Source organism: Neoarius graeffei, chromosome 2, assembly GCF_027579695.1.
Source record: "Neoarius graeffei isolate fNeoGra1 chromosome 2, fNeoGra1.pri, whole genome shotgun sequence".
NCBI lineage: Eukaryota > Metazoa > Chordata > Actinopteri > Siluriformes > Ariidae > Neoarius > Neoarius graeffei.
Window position 1 is genome coordinate 120933182 of NC_083570.1, and position 19742 is coordinate 120952923.

A 19742-nucleotide genomic window follows, 5' to 3' on the forward strand; every position below is an offset into this window, starting at 1 on the left:
CCAGATCCATGTAAACAACATGGACGATTTGGAATTACCTTATTCTATAATTGGCTGGCTATACTCAATACTTAAGTGACTTACCCATCCAGTGAGGATCATTTTCTTGCTTACAAGATGCCACATCTGAGTCGCTGACAAATCCTGAATTTCTGTAAAGATAACTGTCCAGAGATTTATAAGCACGCAGTGCTTCACCACTGAACAGCGAGGGAAAGTTGATGATGTAATCATACATGTCCGGGTATTCCGCTGGCAGTTCAAAATCCGGTCATGAAAACTCCGTCCGGAAAGCCATAAGGATCACAAATCTGTAGATCGTTTATTTTAGACATATATCTAGTTATCTGTTCATTAGAAAAATGAGCCGTGTAGTCCGTCGGTTGAAATTGATCCATTTTGTACACGAGTGCAGCAGTATTCAGCGGTGTTTTTGACCGACACGATGGCGGTTGTGTACTTTCCGGTCACGTGACTGCAAGATCTCTATAGGAGCATACATTAAGCAAAGATACTGAATAACATAAAAGCTTTTATCAACCGTCTCTGCATTAAGATTAAGAACGTCGCGTCATTCCGATCTGATTTATAGCACATCGCGCTACATTCTATCCTTTCCATGCGAACGCTGAACTGGGTTGGAAAAAAAATAGAAGCTGCCGGTCTAACGTTATGCTTCTAGGCTACAGTGAGTTGAAGGCAAATCCCGGAGCGGATTTCCAGTGACATGTGAATTCTCCTATCGTTTAAGTGGAATGGATTCTTTCACGATATACCACAGGGTGAACTAATATTTTATATTAAATGTGGAGGGGTCGAAACAAGCAATTTTGAAATGTGGAGGGGACACATCCCCTTCACTTTGTATAGTGGCGACGCCCATGCATAGTACCAACAGATTTTCTTTTTGCACATTCAAGCCCCACTTACCCATCCCCAATACACACTTTTGCCCTTGACCTTTTTATTCTTCCCCTCTAACTTAAACCTCCTTTGAGGTCATCCTTGCACATAACCCCCGCCATCACTTGAAACTGTAAAACTTTCTGTTCATCTTCAAAAGCTTCAAAACAGGAATGCTCAAGGTTTCACAATTGTGTCTAGAATATTCATACTATGGTTGCTGAAATGGGAATATACTGTAACAATTTCATAAACCTAGAACTTACCTCGATGTGTTTCTTTAGATTGGACAGGGAGTTTCTATAAGATAGAATGTCCATGTTTTTTGGAAGGCATAAGAGGCACTTCATTCGATAGGATGAATCCTTCACATCAACATAAGAGAACATTGTGTTCAAATATGGCCAGGGGTGCTCATCATCAGGTTCCTCTTCATTTGTAGCTGAAGTAGCTGCTGTCTCTGTCTCCTCTTCCATCAGGGCTGTTGATTGTGAAGCTAGCTTTCTGCTTACTGCGTGAAGCCAACAGGTGTAGCCTATTGGTTGTCATGCGCAAGTGGTGAACAAGCCCAGGCACGTCCTGACTTCGTTGCAGTCAGTGGGGTTAAAACACGTTTTTTTTTTCCTTTCTTTTTTTGTAATGAGTAACTAATGGCCCTTTTCCACTACCCTTTTTCAGCTCACTTCAGCTCGCTTCAGCTCACTTCAGCCTGACACGGCTCGCGTTTCGACTACCAAAGAACCAGCATGACTCAGCTCGCTTCAGCCCTGCTTAGCCCCTAAAACTCGCACCGTTTTGGAGTGGGGCTGAAGCGAGCCAAACCGTGCCGAGTGAGGCTGGGGGCGTGAGCAGACACTCCCCTGTGCACTGATTGGTGAGGAGGAGTGTCCTCACACGCCCACACACGCCCCGCGAGCACGCTGGGATCTGTAAACACTGTAAACCCGGAAGAAGAAGAATTACGAATTACGAGAATTTCTGAAGCCTTATGCGCCTCGCCTCATCTATACTCTCTTGCCAGTATCTGTTGGCATTGTCGGTGACAACAAGCCACAGCACCAAGACCAGCAACACTAACGACTCCATGTCCTCCATGTTTATTGTTTACTATCCGGGTTGTGAGACTACCGCTTAAAAGCTCACTGATGTCACTGTTTGCGCTGCTTAACAACATCACATGACGTCCACCCACTTTTGCTAACTCCACCCAATGTGTCCACCCACTTCCAGCCAGCACGGTTCAGCATGGTTGTAGTCGAAATGCAACTCCAACAGCCCCGCTCAGCTCGACTCAGCCCAACTCAGCACGGCACGGCTCAGCCCAACTCAGCACGGCACGGCTCAGCCCAACTCAGCACGGCACGGCTCAGCCCAACTCAGCACAGCACGGCTCAGCCCGACTCAGCCGCGTTTGTAGTGGAAAAGTGGCATATATGGCTCTTTGAAAATGTATCGGAGTAAAAGTATGCAATTAAGTTAAAAAATATAGTGAAGTAAAAGTGAAAGTTCTCAAAAATTTGAAAACTCAAGTAAAGTACAAAATCTCCCAAAATGTACTTAAGTACAGTAGTGAAGTATTTTTACTTTGTTACTATGCAACACTGATACTGAGTTTATGGAGAAGAGAGTTCCTGAATAAATCGACTGTGATACTGAAACTCTGTGACTGAAAAAAGTAACTGCAATGAGTAAACTTAATTATGCAATTACAGTGATCCATCTACATTGTTTTATTCATCTCCTAATGCTGTTATAAACTTGATTCTTGATATTATTTTATCATCGTTCTAAATTTCAAAAAGATTAATTGTTTTGTTTTGGAATTTTTTTATTTACAATTTATTTTTTTCAAGGTTTTAGTACTTCCTCCTTAATATGATTGTACTTCACCCAACTGACAAATAACACAATTTGAATAAATAGATGTTATTTTGATACAGAAATCTTGTTTGTTTGTACATTTTAAATCATTTTTACCGTTATGTGTATCATTTAGCATCTTCTTGTAGCTTTGTGTGCGTCATTCAAGGTTTAAAAAATTCTCCCTATTTTCTGGCGTGAATGTAGGGAGATCTCCCTCTCTTTCACTGAGCTTGGTTGGAGCCTCTGCAAAGACCTGTTACAGTCTGAGAAACCATACTCGCACATATTCCAAGCGCTGGTCTTTGACTCTATCAGAGTTCATTTTGAAAAGAAGACGATAGGCCTGTTTCATCCTCAGCCTGTTCCATCAAAGAACACGGTCTGTCGTTGAGACGCTGACTGCATCACCACCTTGGTATATTCCCTGATGATCTATGATCATGTTGATGAGTTCCATCTCTTGCTCTTCTGAATATATCCATCTTCAGCCTCCATTAGGTGATCGTCTCTCAGTTCTGCAAAAACAGAAGTATAATAATACAATGCATTTCAGATAGCATACAGTACAATAGAGCAAACAGCTCCAGGACATATCTGTGCTGTAACAGTCCAGAGTTACAGGAGAGAGCAGTGTGTAAATTCCCTCCCGGTTTTCCTCTCTGAAGGTCCGGATTATAGAGGCTACCGTGAATTGGCTCAGAAGCGGCTGCACTCTCTGCCAAGCTTTCCTCGTTTACACCCCATGGACAAGGGCGTGGTCAACCAGAGTTGCACGAATCTCATCAGAAACTATTTATCTCTGTAACGCTTGTCTAGATGTGCAACTGGGTGTCACACAACTAGACTAAATCTGGGCCATCAGAAGTTCTAGGGTTTTTTCAGGAGGCACTAAACACAAGTACATGGGTTTAAGTAACTTTAGATTTTAGTGAAAGAATAATTATATACATATGTACAACTGTGATGACCTGGCGACTTGTCCAGGGTGTACCCCGCCTTTTGCCCGTAGTCAGCTGGGATAGGCTCCAGCTTGCCTGCGACCCTGTAGAACAGGATAAAGCGGCTACAGATAATGAGATGAGATGAGACGTATGTACTAAAGCTTGGAAAATGTCAAAAATGTGAAATAAAACTTATAAATCAAAATATTTATCTTTAATTTTAAATTTATAGCTTAAATTTACAATTAATTTAAAAGGTCTTGAGCGGGTCAAAAACTCCGGATTATTTTTTCTGAAAAAAAAAAGCTCTAATTCTTAGTTAAGCTTAACTCACAACCCGCCGTAAGTGTTTTGGACACGCACGGGTAACAGGGTTCGGTAGCTTGCATCGTGCTGCAGAGTTTTGGTGAACCCGGGGGAATGTTTGGGGGAGGATTACGGGCAAAATACTTGTCAAGTACAGGTTGCACACATGCCTTCCTCGAGGCATGGGAAAAATTGCACCGTTAGCCCGTGGAAAGCGTATATCTGACGCACGTGATCAGTGCGTGTTCAGTGAGTGTGGAGTGTGTGAGACTTGCATTTTACCAGTTTCCTGCACTATGAGTTCGGGCCGCACTCATGAAGCGTGTGTGATGCATGTGATTAGCACGTTACAATCACTCATAACCAGTGATGGGAATAACGGCGTTAGAAATAACGGCGTTACTAACGGCGTTACTTTTTTTAGTAACGAGTAATCTAACTAATTACTTTTTACATCGTTATAACGCTGTTCCCGTTACTTACAATAAAATGCTCTGCGTTACTTTATTAAAGCTGTTTTCATCTAGCACGCTGCTCGTTCAGCCTTTCTTTACTCTGCTTTAGTGTGGGGCGGGGAGACGCGAGACAACGGCATAGTCAGCCAGTCAGAGTAGATTTGGACAACATATGTAGGTAGGCTCCTGCACTATTGCACTACTGCACACTCTTTCAATCAGAAGACACAACGATGGCGAGCGGTCAGCCCAGCACTGCGCTTTCACACTGGAAATACAGCATTACGTTTCATTACTTGAAATAAAAGGCAAAAATGTCTACGTGCAATGCACATTATGTTGAGGAACAAAGCGTTTGTCCTCATCAGTGGCCAGTAATTAGTAACAATTTTAATAACTACAAAAATATATTACATTTGATAGATGTCTTATCTCACATTGTCCCACAAAAATATTAATATAGTGTAGATAACGTTACTAACTGGTTCTGTTAAGTGTCCATTTCAGTCATTAAACACATTTAACATTCACTTTTATTATGATTACACTAATTTATTTTTTTTTTTTTTGGTGGGGGGACACAAAATGTAACGGAATAATTACTTTCCCTGGTAATTAGTTACTTTTATGACAAAGTAACTCCGTTACTAACTCCGTTACTTTTTGAGAAAAGTAACTAGTAACTATAACTAATTACTTTTTGAAAGTAACGTGCCCAACACTGCTCATAACTTGCATGTGATGCAAGCCAGGAGTGGGTATAAAACCAGCATGTCTGCAGCATTCTGCATCTGTTTTTCAACTGAAGAACATTGGATATTTTGTGGGAAAAGTTTAAAAATTGTGACGAGTCATGGAATCCACGGACACGTCGGCCGAAACGAATCCGAGAAAATCGCAAAAGAAGCATTAAATTAAAAAAAAAAAAAAATGCTTCTTTTGCGATTTTCTCGGATTCGTTTCGGCTGACATGTGTCCGTGGATTCCATGACTCGTCACAATTTTCAGATTAAAGTTTAGAAAATGGGACCCAAGAAGAAGCGAACAAAAGTGAAGTAACCCAGCCTGAAAGAGCAGAGGGGGAGGAGGAGGAAGAGTCTGATGAGGATGATGGTAGCAGCACCGGCGAGCCCTGCATGGACAGGGAGAAGTTTGAGAACCAATTTTGTAGCATTTTATGGAAACACAGTCTAGTGCTTAGTTCGAAATTAAAAGGAAACCGCATGGAACAACATTATAGTCCAAGCGGGTTGGAATTTTGAATGGGAGGTCATGTGATGCTACAAAATTGTGCATTTCCAGAGGATTTAGCTCTGCACTCAGCACTCGACTTTTATGGACTGTCCCCTGAAGATGGCGTCTGGAGAACAACTACTTTCGGGAAGGTACGTTTTGTATTCAGTCTTCTAGACGATCTGTCCGTACACTTACAGAGCCAGGGACACTTTGGTTTGTGTGTAGGAACCCTGTACTCACTTCCACTGAAGTGTAATGTTGTTTAGACCTTGGCAATGGTTTTAAAAACAGCATTTTGTATTGGCGAAATGACATGCCCCTCGCACTGCCATGTTAGTGCTTTTGGTTTAAATCACAAAAAACGAACTTTCTCAAAACACAGCCCTAAAAAGCATTTCACTCCGGATTATTCCTTTAAAGCCTGTTAAAGATATTTGAGGGCCTGCTTCGCCATCATTTAAAAAAAGAAGACAATGGGACCAAAACCGTGGCTGTGTAGATCAGACATGTTTGGTGTGACTCCATCAGGAAAGCTGGATCTTTTGTGGTAATACAGTCAGTAATGTTCATTTATTATTTGGAAAAATGTATGACAAAGCAGAAACTGGAAACTGATGTCTTCCTGTTCTGTTTATGGGCAGAAAGGAATAAAAACAGGCTGTTGCCTCGTTTACACTGATAGCCACTTATAACTGCAGTCAGTCATTAATGACTATGCAAACTTCTCTGGAGACACAAGATGGGTGTGAGTCACCAACGAGCATTAACTGGTTCGAGTCAATCACAAATTTTAAGTCAGATATTCTTAATTTTCCACTCCCAGACTCATTGATGATATCGTTAGTTAAAAAAAAAACAACACCCTAAAACTGTTCACCACCCCAATGTCAAAGATGTGCAGTTTCATATACCACTGATTCGTCTTGTGGTCCATTGAGAAGTACTTGATGAGGGTGTCTGAGGGGTCCACCCCCATGTACTTGTTGTATTCCATGACTGGCTCAGACACAGGAAATGACATCTTGGACCAGGTTCCATCAGGGTTCCAGACACGGTGCTGCACAGACTCCCCACTGTTGGCTTTGTGGGTAGCAGCGCACATGGTCACATCATGCATGTCGTTCCGCTTCATAAATAGACCCCTTGCGCGTCACATGATAATTTCACCTGGGGGTCAAACAGACACCGTCTTTTGTGTAAATACGGGTTAGTCTGTCTTCAATATGGTTAATTTTTGCCCTGTTTTTGGTTGTTCAAATAATTCAAATAAAGCGATAGATAAAGACTATTACCGTCTCCCTGCTATCAAGAAAAATGTTAAAGAGCTATTATTATGAAAATGACATCACCCCGGAAATTATACCTTATAAAACTAGACATGTTAAATAGTTTACTGTCTAAATTGTATTTTGACACCAGACCGGGAACATCTATTTAGCTGGTAAAGTTTGTCTCTTTGAGTCTGCCATTACACAAATGTGTTCCTGTTAATTCAAAGGAAGTGATGTCATATGTGCAATGCTTGAAAGTTCACAGCATTTCCGGCTTCATCTGCTTTGCCAAGTGGAGCATGTTTTTCACTTTTTTTTTGACAACAAAACTAAAATCAAAGCATGCCTCCTAAGAGGTTTGTCCTTCAAGGCTTTTCAAGTGTAGCTGATAAAAAAAGTAGAATTTTGATCCATTATAGCCCAAAGTCAGCAGGCCACTTATGGAATGAATGGGGTCGATTTGCACGGACAAAGAGAGGTAACTTCAAGCCAACAGGAATGTTTGGTGTCTGCTCCATACATTTTGAAATAGATAAATTTGTGAGGCAGATTCACATAGAAGGATCTGAGTTGATGTCTGGGGCATGGAGCAGTTCCTACGATCTGGAAACAAAAGTCAGAAGTGCCTTCCCAAAGAGCTCACCACACAGTAAAGGTCAAGCTTGTGTTTAGCCTTGTGCTTGAATTTATGAGTTGTCCTTAGTCTTTTATCCTTTTAACTGATAGCAATTCTGAAGTTTTATACAAGGCTAAATGATGGCAATAATTAGGCACTTTCACTTTTGATGCTGGCAGGAACAGGTGGCCATATGCATTGTGCGCACCGAGCACACAGCAGCTTCAATTTGAATTTCAATTCAATTTTAATTTCCTTTTATTGTCAGTGCACAATATACAGCTAAATTCAATTCCTCTAGTGGATCATGTAAAAAGACATAAAAACATAAATAGGTTATAAAAACCAAAGACAATTAAACAAAAAATAAAACTATAATAATAAAACAGCATAAGAAAATAAAAATTGAGATAAAGCCATAAAAAGGGGACAATCACAAGAACGGTGCACACTCCAAAAGATCAGTTCTTAGAGTTTTGTTCTCGAATAGCATTTGGATAAAAATTGTTCTTAAGTCTGGAGGTGCTAGTTTTTAAGGACCTGAAGCACCTCCCAGAGGGCAACAGAATGAAAAGTTGATGACCAGGGTGTGATAAGTCTCTAATGATGTTTGTTGCGCGGCGGACAGGGATCCCAGACGTCCGCTATTTAGCGGAATTCCGCTATTTTTCTAGCCAAAGTGGTGGTGTTTTTTTTTTTTAAATCTCTTGACCAGCAGAATACGTTCTGATTTGGTTTGCTTGTTTAGCGATGTTTTTGTCAGCTTCGTTTGTTCTCGTTGACATTCGGGAACACTCAGAAGTTAAATTGATGTAAATACCGCGAGACTGTACGCGATAGAACGAGAAAACAATATGGCTGCGCCCATTTGCTAGAAAATGTGTTTTAACTCCGTTCATGCTTTTGTTTCTAATGCGTTGAACTTAATTCAAAATGCAGGGCTGTGAAATTTCCACGGATTCTGTCGCGAAAAATATCTTCACAAAACGTCTATTTTTGCATTAAAAATCATTGGGGGGGGGGGGGTCTAGTTGGTTTTAATCGCCTTGCACGAGACTGGCGGCTCAATACAGCCGAACTCGCGGAGTTTTATGCCAGCTGAGCGTGGAACACATCTTGACTGAGACTCAGGAGTGCATGACAGAGCTAAAAATAGCTATTGCGTGACCTGGCACCGCGTACGTGAATTTTGTACTTACAGGGTGCAAGATCAGACATAGTTAAGATGCCATCAAAAAGGAAAGCTAAGGAGGTGTTTGAGAGAGATGCAAAGAGGGCTAGAAAAGAACACACAGACAGACTGAAGGAAAAGATGAAAAAGAACAAGTTTGCAAAACTGAAAGAGATGGTGTTAAAGAAAAGAAAATTAAAAGACTTTCATTAGATGCTGTTTGACAGACTATGAATATTTTGTAAATAGCTTTAATAGAGGAATGCAAATACTATAGAACTAATAACTAATAGCCTTACTGAAAGATGAATTGAAAGAAATAGCTGGGAGTGATGCAAAGAGGAATAGAAGGAGCCAGAAGTAAAAGAAAAGATGTAAATAATATATTAGATAAGAAACATTAGTTTTTTTAAACTTTTGCTCTGTAGACAAGAGACATTGTGACAGACTCTTGGAAAAAGCCAGGACATAATACAAGAATTAAGTGTAATTTGGAAGACAGCAGGTATCTCACTTAAATATTGAGCATGATTTTTCACAAAGTCATTTTGAAAGGCCCATCAAAGTTTTCTTTTATTAACATTTCTTTAAATTATTTACACATTTTTTTTACTTTTATTTTGATTAAGAGATAAAATACATAGGCACTTATTAGATATTTCAAGGTATTTTACATGGATCTTTCATTTTAAAAGAGAAAACTGTTGATAGGTATTTTATATGGCAAAATGAAGACCAAGACTAGTCAAATATTTACTTGTTGAGATCAATTTTTTACTTGCAGGAAATGCTCAGAATACACCATATAACACCTAAAATGGCTTGGTGTCTGGGGCCCTGCGGGCCCCAGACCCCCAGCTTATGCTGGGGGGGCTGTGCCCCCCAGACCCCCCCTTTTCCTCGTATTTCTTATTTACAATTTCATAGCCCTGAATATGTCATGGAAAAAAGATATCGTCCATAAAAGAGATAGCGGAACAGTGTCCGGGTTAGAAGAAGTATATTCTTCAAAGCTACATTTTCATCTAATTTTTATAAATAACAATTTTTTTTGCCACTTATGTCACTGATTACAAAATATGGCATCAAATAGATACACATTATTGTTAAATTCTGTTGCTTTTCTATGTTAAATCTATGTAAAAAATGTGTTCTATAGCATCTTTAAATGTTAAAATCTAAACAGCTTCAGGGGGCTTCACCCCCTGTACCCCCAGCAGGGGCGCTGCCCCTGCACCACACAAAGGGCTTGCAGCCCCCTTGACCCCTGCTGATAGTTTTTTACATTCCTCTATTTTTTTCAATTACTGCTGGGATCCCTGGGCGGAGGCACCGTGTCCTGTAAATGTCTCGTAGTGTCTGTAATGGAGTTAAAATGACTTTCTGTGCTGCTGTGATTACTCTCTGCAGGGCCTACTGGTCAGCTGCTGTGCAGCTCACAAACCACATCAGCATGCCATCGGTGAGAATGCTTTCAATAGAACAACGACAGAATGAAAGAAGCGGCTGATGTGATATGTCCAGTCTTTTCAATGTCTGAAGGAAATACAGTCACTGCTGTGCTTTCTTCACCAGGGAAGTGATATTTGTAGACAATCTGAGGTCTTGTGTGATGTATGTGCCCAGAAATTTAAATGAGGACACTCTCTCAACTGCATCATCCCTAATGTATAGGGGAGCAGGGCCTTCACGTTGTCTCTTGAGATCAATTATCATCTCCTTGTTTTTGGAGATGTTGAGTGCCAGGTTGTTCATGGAGCACCAGTTCGTTAGTCTGTGGACCTCATCCCTGTATGTGGATTCGTCACCGTAATGTATCAGGCCCACTGCAGTAGCATCATCTGCAAATTTAATGATGTTATTTATGCTATAGGTTGGTATGCAGTCATGTGTATAAAGGGAAACCAGGAGAGGACTCAGCATGCACCTTTGCAGGGCCCCAGTGTTTATTGTCAGAGAGAAGGAGTGATAAGTCCCCATCCTGACAACCTGATAACAGTTGGTTAAAAAGTCTCTGATCCAGCTGCATATGTGCTGATTCACACCCAGGTCCAGCAGTTTGTTCTCCATTCTGCTGGGTATGATCGTGTTAAATCCTGAACTAAAATCCAGAAACAGCATCCTCACATATGTTTTAGGGTGTTCCAGATGGGACAGAGTGGTATGTAGTGTTGTACTAATGGCATCTTCCATTGACCTGTTTGGTCTATATGCGAACTGGTGCTTGTCCAGGGTGGGTGGGAGTGCTGCTTTGATATAACTCAAGACCAGCTTCTCAAAACACTTCATAACAGTGGGGGTAAGAGCAACTGCTCTGAAGTCATGTAGGCTGCTAATATATGCCTTCTTAGGTATGGGCAAAATAGTGGCAGACTTCAGACATTTTGGGACAGCGCATAGAGACAGGGAGAGATTGAAGATTTTACAGAATACCTCTGCCAGTTGGTCTGCACAGTCTTTGAGTGCTCTCACTCATATACCATTGGGACCAGCAGCTTTCCTGGTGTTCACACCACGGAGCACTCTCCTGACATCATCAGTATACTGACATTCAGTGTCGGGTTGACCGATGTTGGTATCAGCTTCTTCCTAGTCTCTGCATCTTCCACCTCAAATTGAGCAAAGAAATGAGTCAGCTCCTGTACAAGAGAATCACTGCTGCTTGTTGTTGTATCGTCTCTGCCTTTGTACTTGGTGAGATTCTGAATGCCTTGCCATGTCCACCGTGGGTCTTCATCACTGAAGTATCCCTCTATCCTCTGCCTATAGTCTGCTTGGCCCTCCTGATGGCTCTCTTGAGTCTTGGCAGTGCTGTAGAGATCGTTGTTACCAGATCTAAAGCCAGAGTTGCGATCCAGCAGTAGATGTTTGACATCCTTTGTCATCCACAGTTTGTTGTTCAGAAGGTCCTGATATGTTTATCCACTGAAACACAGTGAACACAGTACTTATCATAAGACAGGACAGTGGATGTGTAGTCATCAATATCTTGTTGTGCAAATAAGTCTCAACATATGCACCCAAAGCAGTCCTGAAGTTGAGATGAAGCCCGCTCAGGCCATGTTTTTATGATTTTCGCACTAGGTTTTGATATACTAATGAGAGGTCTGTATACCGGCTTGAGAAACAGGGACAGGTGGTCAGACAGGCCTAAGTAGGGGAGAGAGGAGACTGTATATCCATCCCTAACATTGGTGTAGACATGATACAGTGTGTTTGAACCTCTCATAGTACAGTTCACATGCTGGTACAATTTAGGGAGGCCAAACCTCAGGTTCTTTTGGTTAAAATCCCCAGCTATTACAAAAATCCCATCCAGATGAGCAGTCTGTGATATGCTAAAGGCAGTTAGCAGGATGTCCAGTGTCAACACAGTGTTAGTGTTCAGTGGTATGTATACAGCCATCATGATAACCACTATAAACTCCTGTGGCAGATAAAATGGCCAACATTTCACAGTGATGTACTCGACATCTGCTGAACAATGTGTATCCTATGAGGGTTGCATTTGTACACCACTGGTTGTTGGTGTATATGCACATTCCCCCTCCCTTGCTCTTACTGGAGTTGCTTGTCCTATCAGCCCGGTGCGCTGTGCGGCCTGCTAACTGAATAGCCTCATTGGGAATCCCAGTGTGAAGCCAGGTCTCAGTGATAAACATTACTGAGCAGTCCTGTACTTCCCTCTATGCCACGGTGATCAGCTCCAGTTCGTCCATCTTATTGCCAAGGGATCTGGCATTTGTGAGGTAGATGCTGGGCAGAGTGGGCATGAATGGAACTCGTCTTCACCTAGTTAGCACACCAGGTCAGCAGCCCCGCTTCTGTCTCCTTTCCCTGCACCGCCTCCTGCATCTGTTTCTTGGTATAGTGATCCACCTGGATCCCAGCGTGTTAAAAGTTCAAGGTAAAGTTTAATGCACTACATGGCATTCCAATCCTTAAAAGATATCATTGGCTGTATGTGATTTTGCTGACCAACACACTCACAAACAAAAACATAACAAAAATCCACCAGAGCAAAGTCGCTGCATACGTGCGCGCTGCCATCTTGTCCTTATAAGACAAGGTCCTTTTCGGATTCACCATCAAAACTAAGTCACTCATAAAACTACAACCTTTTCTGGTTCTAATGGTACCAAATAGAATCATGTAGACCCTTTCTATTTTGTGCGACAATGTTAAGTAGAGGTGTGTGTGTGTGCACAGCAATATGTGGTGCTGGAGTGGTCAGCGCGCAATTACCGTTATTTATTTTTTTCTGAAAATTCTGAGGCAATCATTGAAGGAGAGGATGGAAAGGCTGTTTCCATTTGTGCCTGATGCAGTATTTGAAGAAAGAGGAGCTGCTATTTGTACTACAGTAGACACAGATGCTCCAGCTGTTTTAGCTATAGCACACTCAGATGAAATACCGAAAGGAGAAGAGAGCAGTTGTTTAGACAGTTTATTTTGTTGACAGGCAGTATTTGATGGAATATGGATATGATGTGTTAATAGTATCTGAAGATACAGTATTTATTGAACAGCGGACATTTTTCTCATGTTGTGAGAGAATCTCTTTCAGAGCCTATAAATACAGAAAAAAAACAAAAAAGAGGAGTTTGTTGAGAGAGATAACAGGACGACGTGTGCATTAATTTTTTATTGAAATCATGGTTTTTAGATGCAATATAATGTTGCACGTGTTTCAGTGGACAAAAAGGCAATGACAAGATTCAGAAATACACAGGGAAGTTTATCACAGAGTGATAAAGTATAAATTATAAATTAATCTTGCAATGGCATTTGTTTTCACGCCAGTTCTGTGAATTATTGTAGGGACTTTACCTTCAAATTTCAAACAGGTTCAATTCACCTTAAAATCAGCTCTCTGTAAAGGGACACCACAAGAAGATCATAGGGTTTGGAATTTTGAAAAAAAAATCTTTATGGTTGCAAAGATATGGTAATTTTAGTACAAAATAAATAATGGTAATTGCGCACTGACCCCGCCCCCAACACACAGACATGCGCGCACACACACACACACTATACTTAACATTGTAGCACAAAATAGAAAGGGTCTACATGATCCTAATTGTTTCTGTTAGAACCAGAAAGGTTGTAGTTTAATGAGCAGCTTAGTTTTGGAGGTGAATCCTCACATATTCCTGGCTGCTGTGCACTTGCTGTGCACAATGCGTATGGCACAACGCGCCACCTGCTCCTGCTGGCTCCAGCACTGAAAGTGAAAGTGACTATTTATTGCCATTATTTAGCCTCGTGCCTACCAAGTGAGGATACAGAGATCATAATTACAAAGAGACACTGCTTTATCATAACTGTGAAAGTTGAACACAGTTAAAAAAAAAAAAAACCTTTGATTTGTGCCATGTATTAAATTCTTGGGTTCCAGAAAACCACTGGAGCAGTTGTTTCTCTTCTTCTTCAAGAGCGACTTGGCTTGCAGATTCGTCCATCTCTTTCTTTGTGGCTGTAGGTTCTAAATCTTCCTCAGAAAACCAACTAAAGATCATGGATGAATTTGAAGAACTTTTGTGTCTTTTTTAAAAGAATCAGTATCAAGAACGCACGCCATTATAGAGAATAGTACAGAGTCTGTGTGGACAGAAAAGAAGGCAGTGGTAGTGATGTTACACATGCAGCGCTGCTGACCTGTGAATCGCTGTGATCTAATAATGGCAGACAAGATTTTAGCGATTTTTGGAACAGTATTCAGATGCAAAACATTATTTTTCAAACCAATTTTTTTTTTATTCATCGTTGGATTTACAACGTATTTGAGCATATCACACACAGAAAACCCAGGATTTTATGATGTAATTTTCGTTAGACTTGTACTTTAAGTTTTGTGTGTCTTGTGTGGAAGCTCCACCACCTCCATATCTCTCAGGCTCATGGCCTCTACTGGAAGGAAAACCCACCTCCTCTCTCCATCCACAGATGAAGCTTGACCACACCCCCTCTGTCACATGAACATGATGGAACTGTTCAATGGCTGAGGGTTCTAAAGGTAGCAGACAGCACTACTTAACTATAATGGGACCTAACCACAGTATTTGACACACAGACACAATGCACCATCCTACTTACAGTGGTGCTTGAAAGTTTGTGAACCCTTTAGAATTTTCGATATTTCTGCATAAATATGACCTAAAACATCATCAGATTTTCACACAAGTCCTAAAAGTAGATAAAGAGAACCCAGTTAAACAAATGAGACAAAAATATTATACTTGGTGATTTATTTATTGAGGAAAATGATCCAATATTACATATCTGTGAGTGGCAAAAGTATGTGAACCTTTGCTTTCAGTATCTGGTGTGACCCCCTTGTGCAGCAATAACTGCAACTAAACGTTTCCGGTAACTGTTTATCAGTCCTGCACACCAGCTTGGAGGAATTTTAGCCCATTCCTCTGTACAGAACAGCTTCAATTCTGGGATGTTGGTGGGTTGCTTCACATGAACTGCTCGCTTCAGGTCCTTCCACAACATTTCGATTGGATTAAGGTCAGGACTTTGACTTGGCCATTGCAAAACATGAACTTTATTCTTCTTTAGCCATTCTTTGGTAGAACGACTTGTGTGTTTAGGGTCGTTGTCTTGCTGCATGACCAAATGTCTCTTGAGATTCAGTTCATGGACAGATGTCCTGACATTTTCCTTTAGAATTCGCTGGTATAATTCAGAATCCATTGTTCCATCAATAATGGCAAGCCGTCCTGGCCCAGATGCAGCCAAACAGTGTCAAACCATGATACTACCACCACCATGTTTCACAAATGGGATAAGGTTCTTATTCTGGAATACAGTGTTTTCCTTTCTTCAAACATAACACTTCTCATTTAAACCAAAAAGTTCTATTTTGGTCTCATCCATCCACAAAACATTTTTCCAATAGCCTTCTGGCTTGTCCATGTGATCTTTAGCAAACTGCAGACGAGCAGCAATGTTCTTTTTGGACAGCAGTGGCTTTCTCCTTGCAACCCTGCCATGCACACCATTGTTGTTCAGTGTTCTCCTGATGGTGGACTCATAAATATTAACATTAGCCAATGTGAGCGAGGCCTTCAGTTGCTTAGAAGTTACCCTGGGGTCCTTTGTCACCTCGCCGACTATTACACGCCTTGCTCTTGGAGTGATCTTTGTTGGTCGACCACTCCTGGGGAGGGTAACAATGGTCTTCAATTTCTTCCATTTGTACATAATCTGTCTGACTGTGGATTGGTGGAGTCCAAACTCTAGAGATGTTTTGTAACCTTTTCCAGCCTGATGAGCATCAACAACGCTTTTTCTGAGGTCCTCAGAAACCTCCTTTGTTCGTGCCATGATACACTTCCACAAACATGTATTGTGAAGATCAGACTTTGATCGATCCCTGTTCTTTAAATAAAACAGGGTGCCCACTCACACCTGATTGTCATACCAATTGATTGAAAACACCTGACTCTAATTTCACCTTCAAATTAACTGCTAATCCGAGAGGTTCACATACTTTTGCCACTCACAGATATGTAATATTGGATCATTTTCCTCAATAAATAAATGACCAAGTATAATATTTTTGTCTCATTTGTTTAACTGGGTTCTCTTTATCTACTTTTAGGACTTGTGTGAAAATCTGATGATGTTTTAGCTCATATTTATGCAGAAATATCGAAAATTCTAAAGGGTTCACAAACTTTCAAGCACCACTGTATGTACAGTACAAAGAAATGTTCAGAGGATGGAGATGTGGAAGACTGAATGGAGGTTTGTGAACAAAATTCTTGGATGTCCTCTTCTAGAATTGCTTTAATGACTGTGGCCAACAGACGACCCTGCCATGAAGTACCACCTGGGAGAAGATTAAAAAGCATAATGGCTTGGACATTAGAGAGGTCATTAAGTTGCATTCTATCTGTTAAAATTTCTCACAGCTGAGAAAGCTGGATTTTACTCATGTGTGTGTGAGTGTGTTGTGTTTGTTCTCCTCCACAGTGTGTCATTGTGCTGTTTCACATCGTCCTCCTCAGCACCTGCATCTGCAGCCGTCACAATCACTGGGGTTTTTGTACGATGCTCTAACACTGTGTGAACCGTGACGATTTGAATGTGTTGTAATGATCTGTTAGACAGTAATAATCTCCAGCATCTTCAGTCTGGACTCCACTGATGGTCAGAGTGAAATCAGTTCCAGATCCACTGCCACTGAAACGTTCAGGAATACCTGATTCTCTTTCACCAGCATAATAGATCAGGAGTTTAGGAGCTTCTCCAGCTTTCTGTTGATACCAGTACAAACAGTCATAATCATCATCACAGTCATTATCGACAGCAACATTAGTTTTACAGCTGATGGTGAGTGTGTCTCCCGGAGAAACAGATTTCACTGCAGGACTCTGAGTCACAATGGCCTGACTTTGGGATCCTGAAAAAGAAGAATGAAGAAGAAATATAAGTCACATAATTTCTAGCTGTCTTGCTAAATCATTTTTATTGAGTGAAGTCCTACCTCGAGCGCAGAGGGCCAGTGTGCAGATGAAGACGCTGATCAAACTCATGGTTGCTGTGGGTGAAGTTGCTGAGCAGCAGCTCTCAGTCATGAAGTGTTAAAGTCACAGGACTATAAACACTCGCAGAGCACTGAAGCATGAGCTGATAATGCAAAGTGGATCCTCTCTCGATGGAAACATCTGGTGAAAGTTCTGCTCTATTCTGGGAGAAAGAGAACCACTCAGCCATCTTCATGTAAATCTCTCTCTCACGTCACTGATCTCTCTGTGGGTTTCACTGCTCAAGACTTCTTTTATTCAGCTAGGTGGGTTGGGGGACATTTTACAGCTATTGGGGGGATGGATTTATAGATGCAACTCAGTTCTCCTTTTCAACAATTCTTCATGAGTGAACAAACCTCCATAATCTGATCTACTAAAGCAGGTCTTAATCAAACAACAAATATAAGAATAGGCCTGCAGGAGTGCTGTGTGTATGTTACAGTCTTGTTAAGTCTATTTAAGCGAGTCTAGCTAGTTAGTTAAGTCTCATTAAGCTCGCTTGCACGTTGGAGATGGACTCGGACTCAGACATGCATCCTTGGGACATACTGAAGATTTTATTAACTGGACAAATATTTTGCAAAACAGAAAAAAAAATGTAAAATGAGTTTATTTTTTTATGAGACAGCCAAGGATATGTTCAAATCCCCAATCCAGCTTCTCTTCATCACAGGAACCAATCAACATGAGTCCAGTTCTGTTACAGCACCATCTAGTGACCACATCACTGTACAACAGTCTGCATTTGATCAAGTTCAGGGAGAAAAGGAGGCTGGTTGGTGGGTTTACTTTGCAGATAATAAACAATGTATTAATCTCATCTCATTATCTGTAGCCGCTTTATCCTGTTCTACAGGGTCGCAGGCAAGCTGGAGCCTATCCCAGCTGACTACGGGCGAAAGGTGGGGTACACCCTGGACAAGTCGCCAGGTCATCACAGGGCTGACACATAGACACAGACAACCATTCACACTCACATTCACACCTACGCTCAATTTAGAGTCACCAGTTAACCTAACCTGCATGTCTTTGGACTGTGGGGGAAACCGGAGCACCCGGAGGAAACCCACGCGGACACGGGGAGAACATGCAAACTCCACACAGAAAGGCCCTCGCTGGCCACGGGGCTCGAACCCGGACCTTCTTGCTGTGAGGCGACAGCGCTAACCACTACACCACCATGCCGCCCAATGTATTAATACTGAATATTATTTAATGATTACTTACTGGATTGTGTCTTAAAGCTGCTCTTAGCAGAAGGTGGAAATCATCAGATACGATCAGACACATCAGTAGACTTTTCATCACAGAAGGAACAGCTGATGAAGAGTTTTCTGCTTTTCAGGAATGATTCTTCTTTAAACATGAACACATTTGATGAGGTTCAGTGGAGAGCAGCTCTGCAGCCAAGGGCATAGTTTGGTTCGAAAGCTGGTAGGGACACATGGGTGGGGTGGAATGTGTAGGAGGGACGTAAACCAGAGGGTAGAGTACGGTTAGTTTTGTAAAAAGTCTATGATCAAGATCTGACAGAGACAACAATTAAAGTAACACATCACAGGGTCTATTCTACACCCCAAATCAGAAAAAGCTGGGACTGAATGGTAAATGCAAATAAATACAGAAAGCAGTGATTTCTAAATTTACTGTGACTTGTATTTCATTGCAGACAGAATGAACCCAAGATACTTCATGTTCTGTTGGTCAATGTCATTTCATTTGTTAAAACAGATCCATTCCTGAGTTTCAGACTTGCAACACATTCGAAAAAAAGTAACTGAGGAAAAGGAAACTGACATTTTCTGGAGGGGACTGAATGAATGAATGAGAGCAGCAATTCATTCTTTTTAACATTATAATTAATAGCATTATACAATCTGATAATAACACTCATGATGAGTTACTTTCGTACAACCCCGATTCCAAAAAAGTTGGGACAAAGTACAAATTGTAAATAAAAATGGAATGCAATGATGTGGAAGTTTCAAAATTCCATATTTTATTCAGAATAGAACATAGATGACATATCAAATGTCTAAACTGGGAAAATGTATCATTTAAAGAGAAAAATTAGGTGATTTTAAATTTCATGACAACACCACATCTCAACAAAGTTGGGACAAAGCCATGTTTATCACTCTGAGACATCCCCTTTTCACTTTACAACAGTCTGTAAACGTCTGGGGACTGAGGAGACAAGTTGCTCAAGTTTAGGGATAGGAATGTTAACCCATTCTTGTCTAATGTAGGATTCTAGTTGCTCAACTGTCTTAGGTCTTTTTTGTCATATCTTCCATTTTATGATGCGCCAAATGTTTTCTATGGGTGAAAGATCTGGACTGCAGGCTGGCCAGTTCAGTACCTGGACCCTTCTTCTATGCAGCCATGATGCTGTAATTGATGCAGTATGTGGTTTGGCATTGTCATGTTGGAAAAT

General features: G+C 41.1%; 5 gene segments (V, D, J or C); 2 read left to right on the forward strand and 3 right to left on the reverse strand.

Annotated features, from left to right (window-relative positions):
- Positions 1-17368, reverse strand: part of LOC132882208 (immunoglobulin kappa light chain-like) — a 28826-nt gene extending 11458 nt beyond the window's left edge. The window contains 2 exon segments of the V gene segment in view: positions 16846-17178; positions 17263-17368. Of these exon segments, the coding sequence occupies positions 16846-17178; positions 17263-17353 (424 nt within the window).
- Positions 1-19742, forward strand: part of LOC132882210 (Ig kappa chain V-III region MOPC 63-like) — a 202077-nt gene that overhangs the window by 122062 nt on the left and 60273 nt on the right.
- The window catches only part of LOC132882207 (Ig kappa chain V-III region MOPC 63-like), a 193532-nt gene that overhangs the window by 59569 nt on the left and 114221 nt on the right, over positions 1-19742 (reverse strand).
- Positions 1-19742, forward strand: part of LOC132882209 (Ig kappa chain V region Mem5-like) — an 81626-nt gene that overhangs the window by 58469 nt on the left and 3415 nt on the right.
- The window catches only part of LOC132882211 (Ig kappa chain V region Mem5-like), a 127583-nt gene that overhangs the window by 48696 nt on the left and 59145 nt on the right, over positions 1-19742 (reverse strand).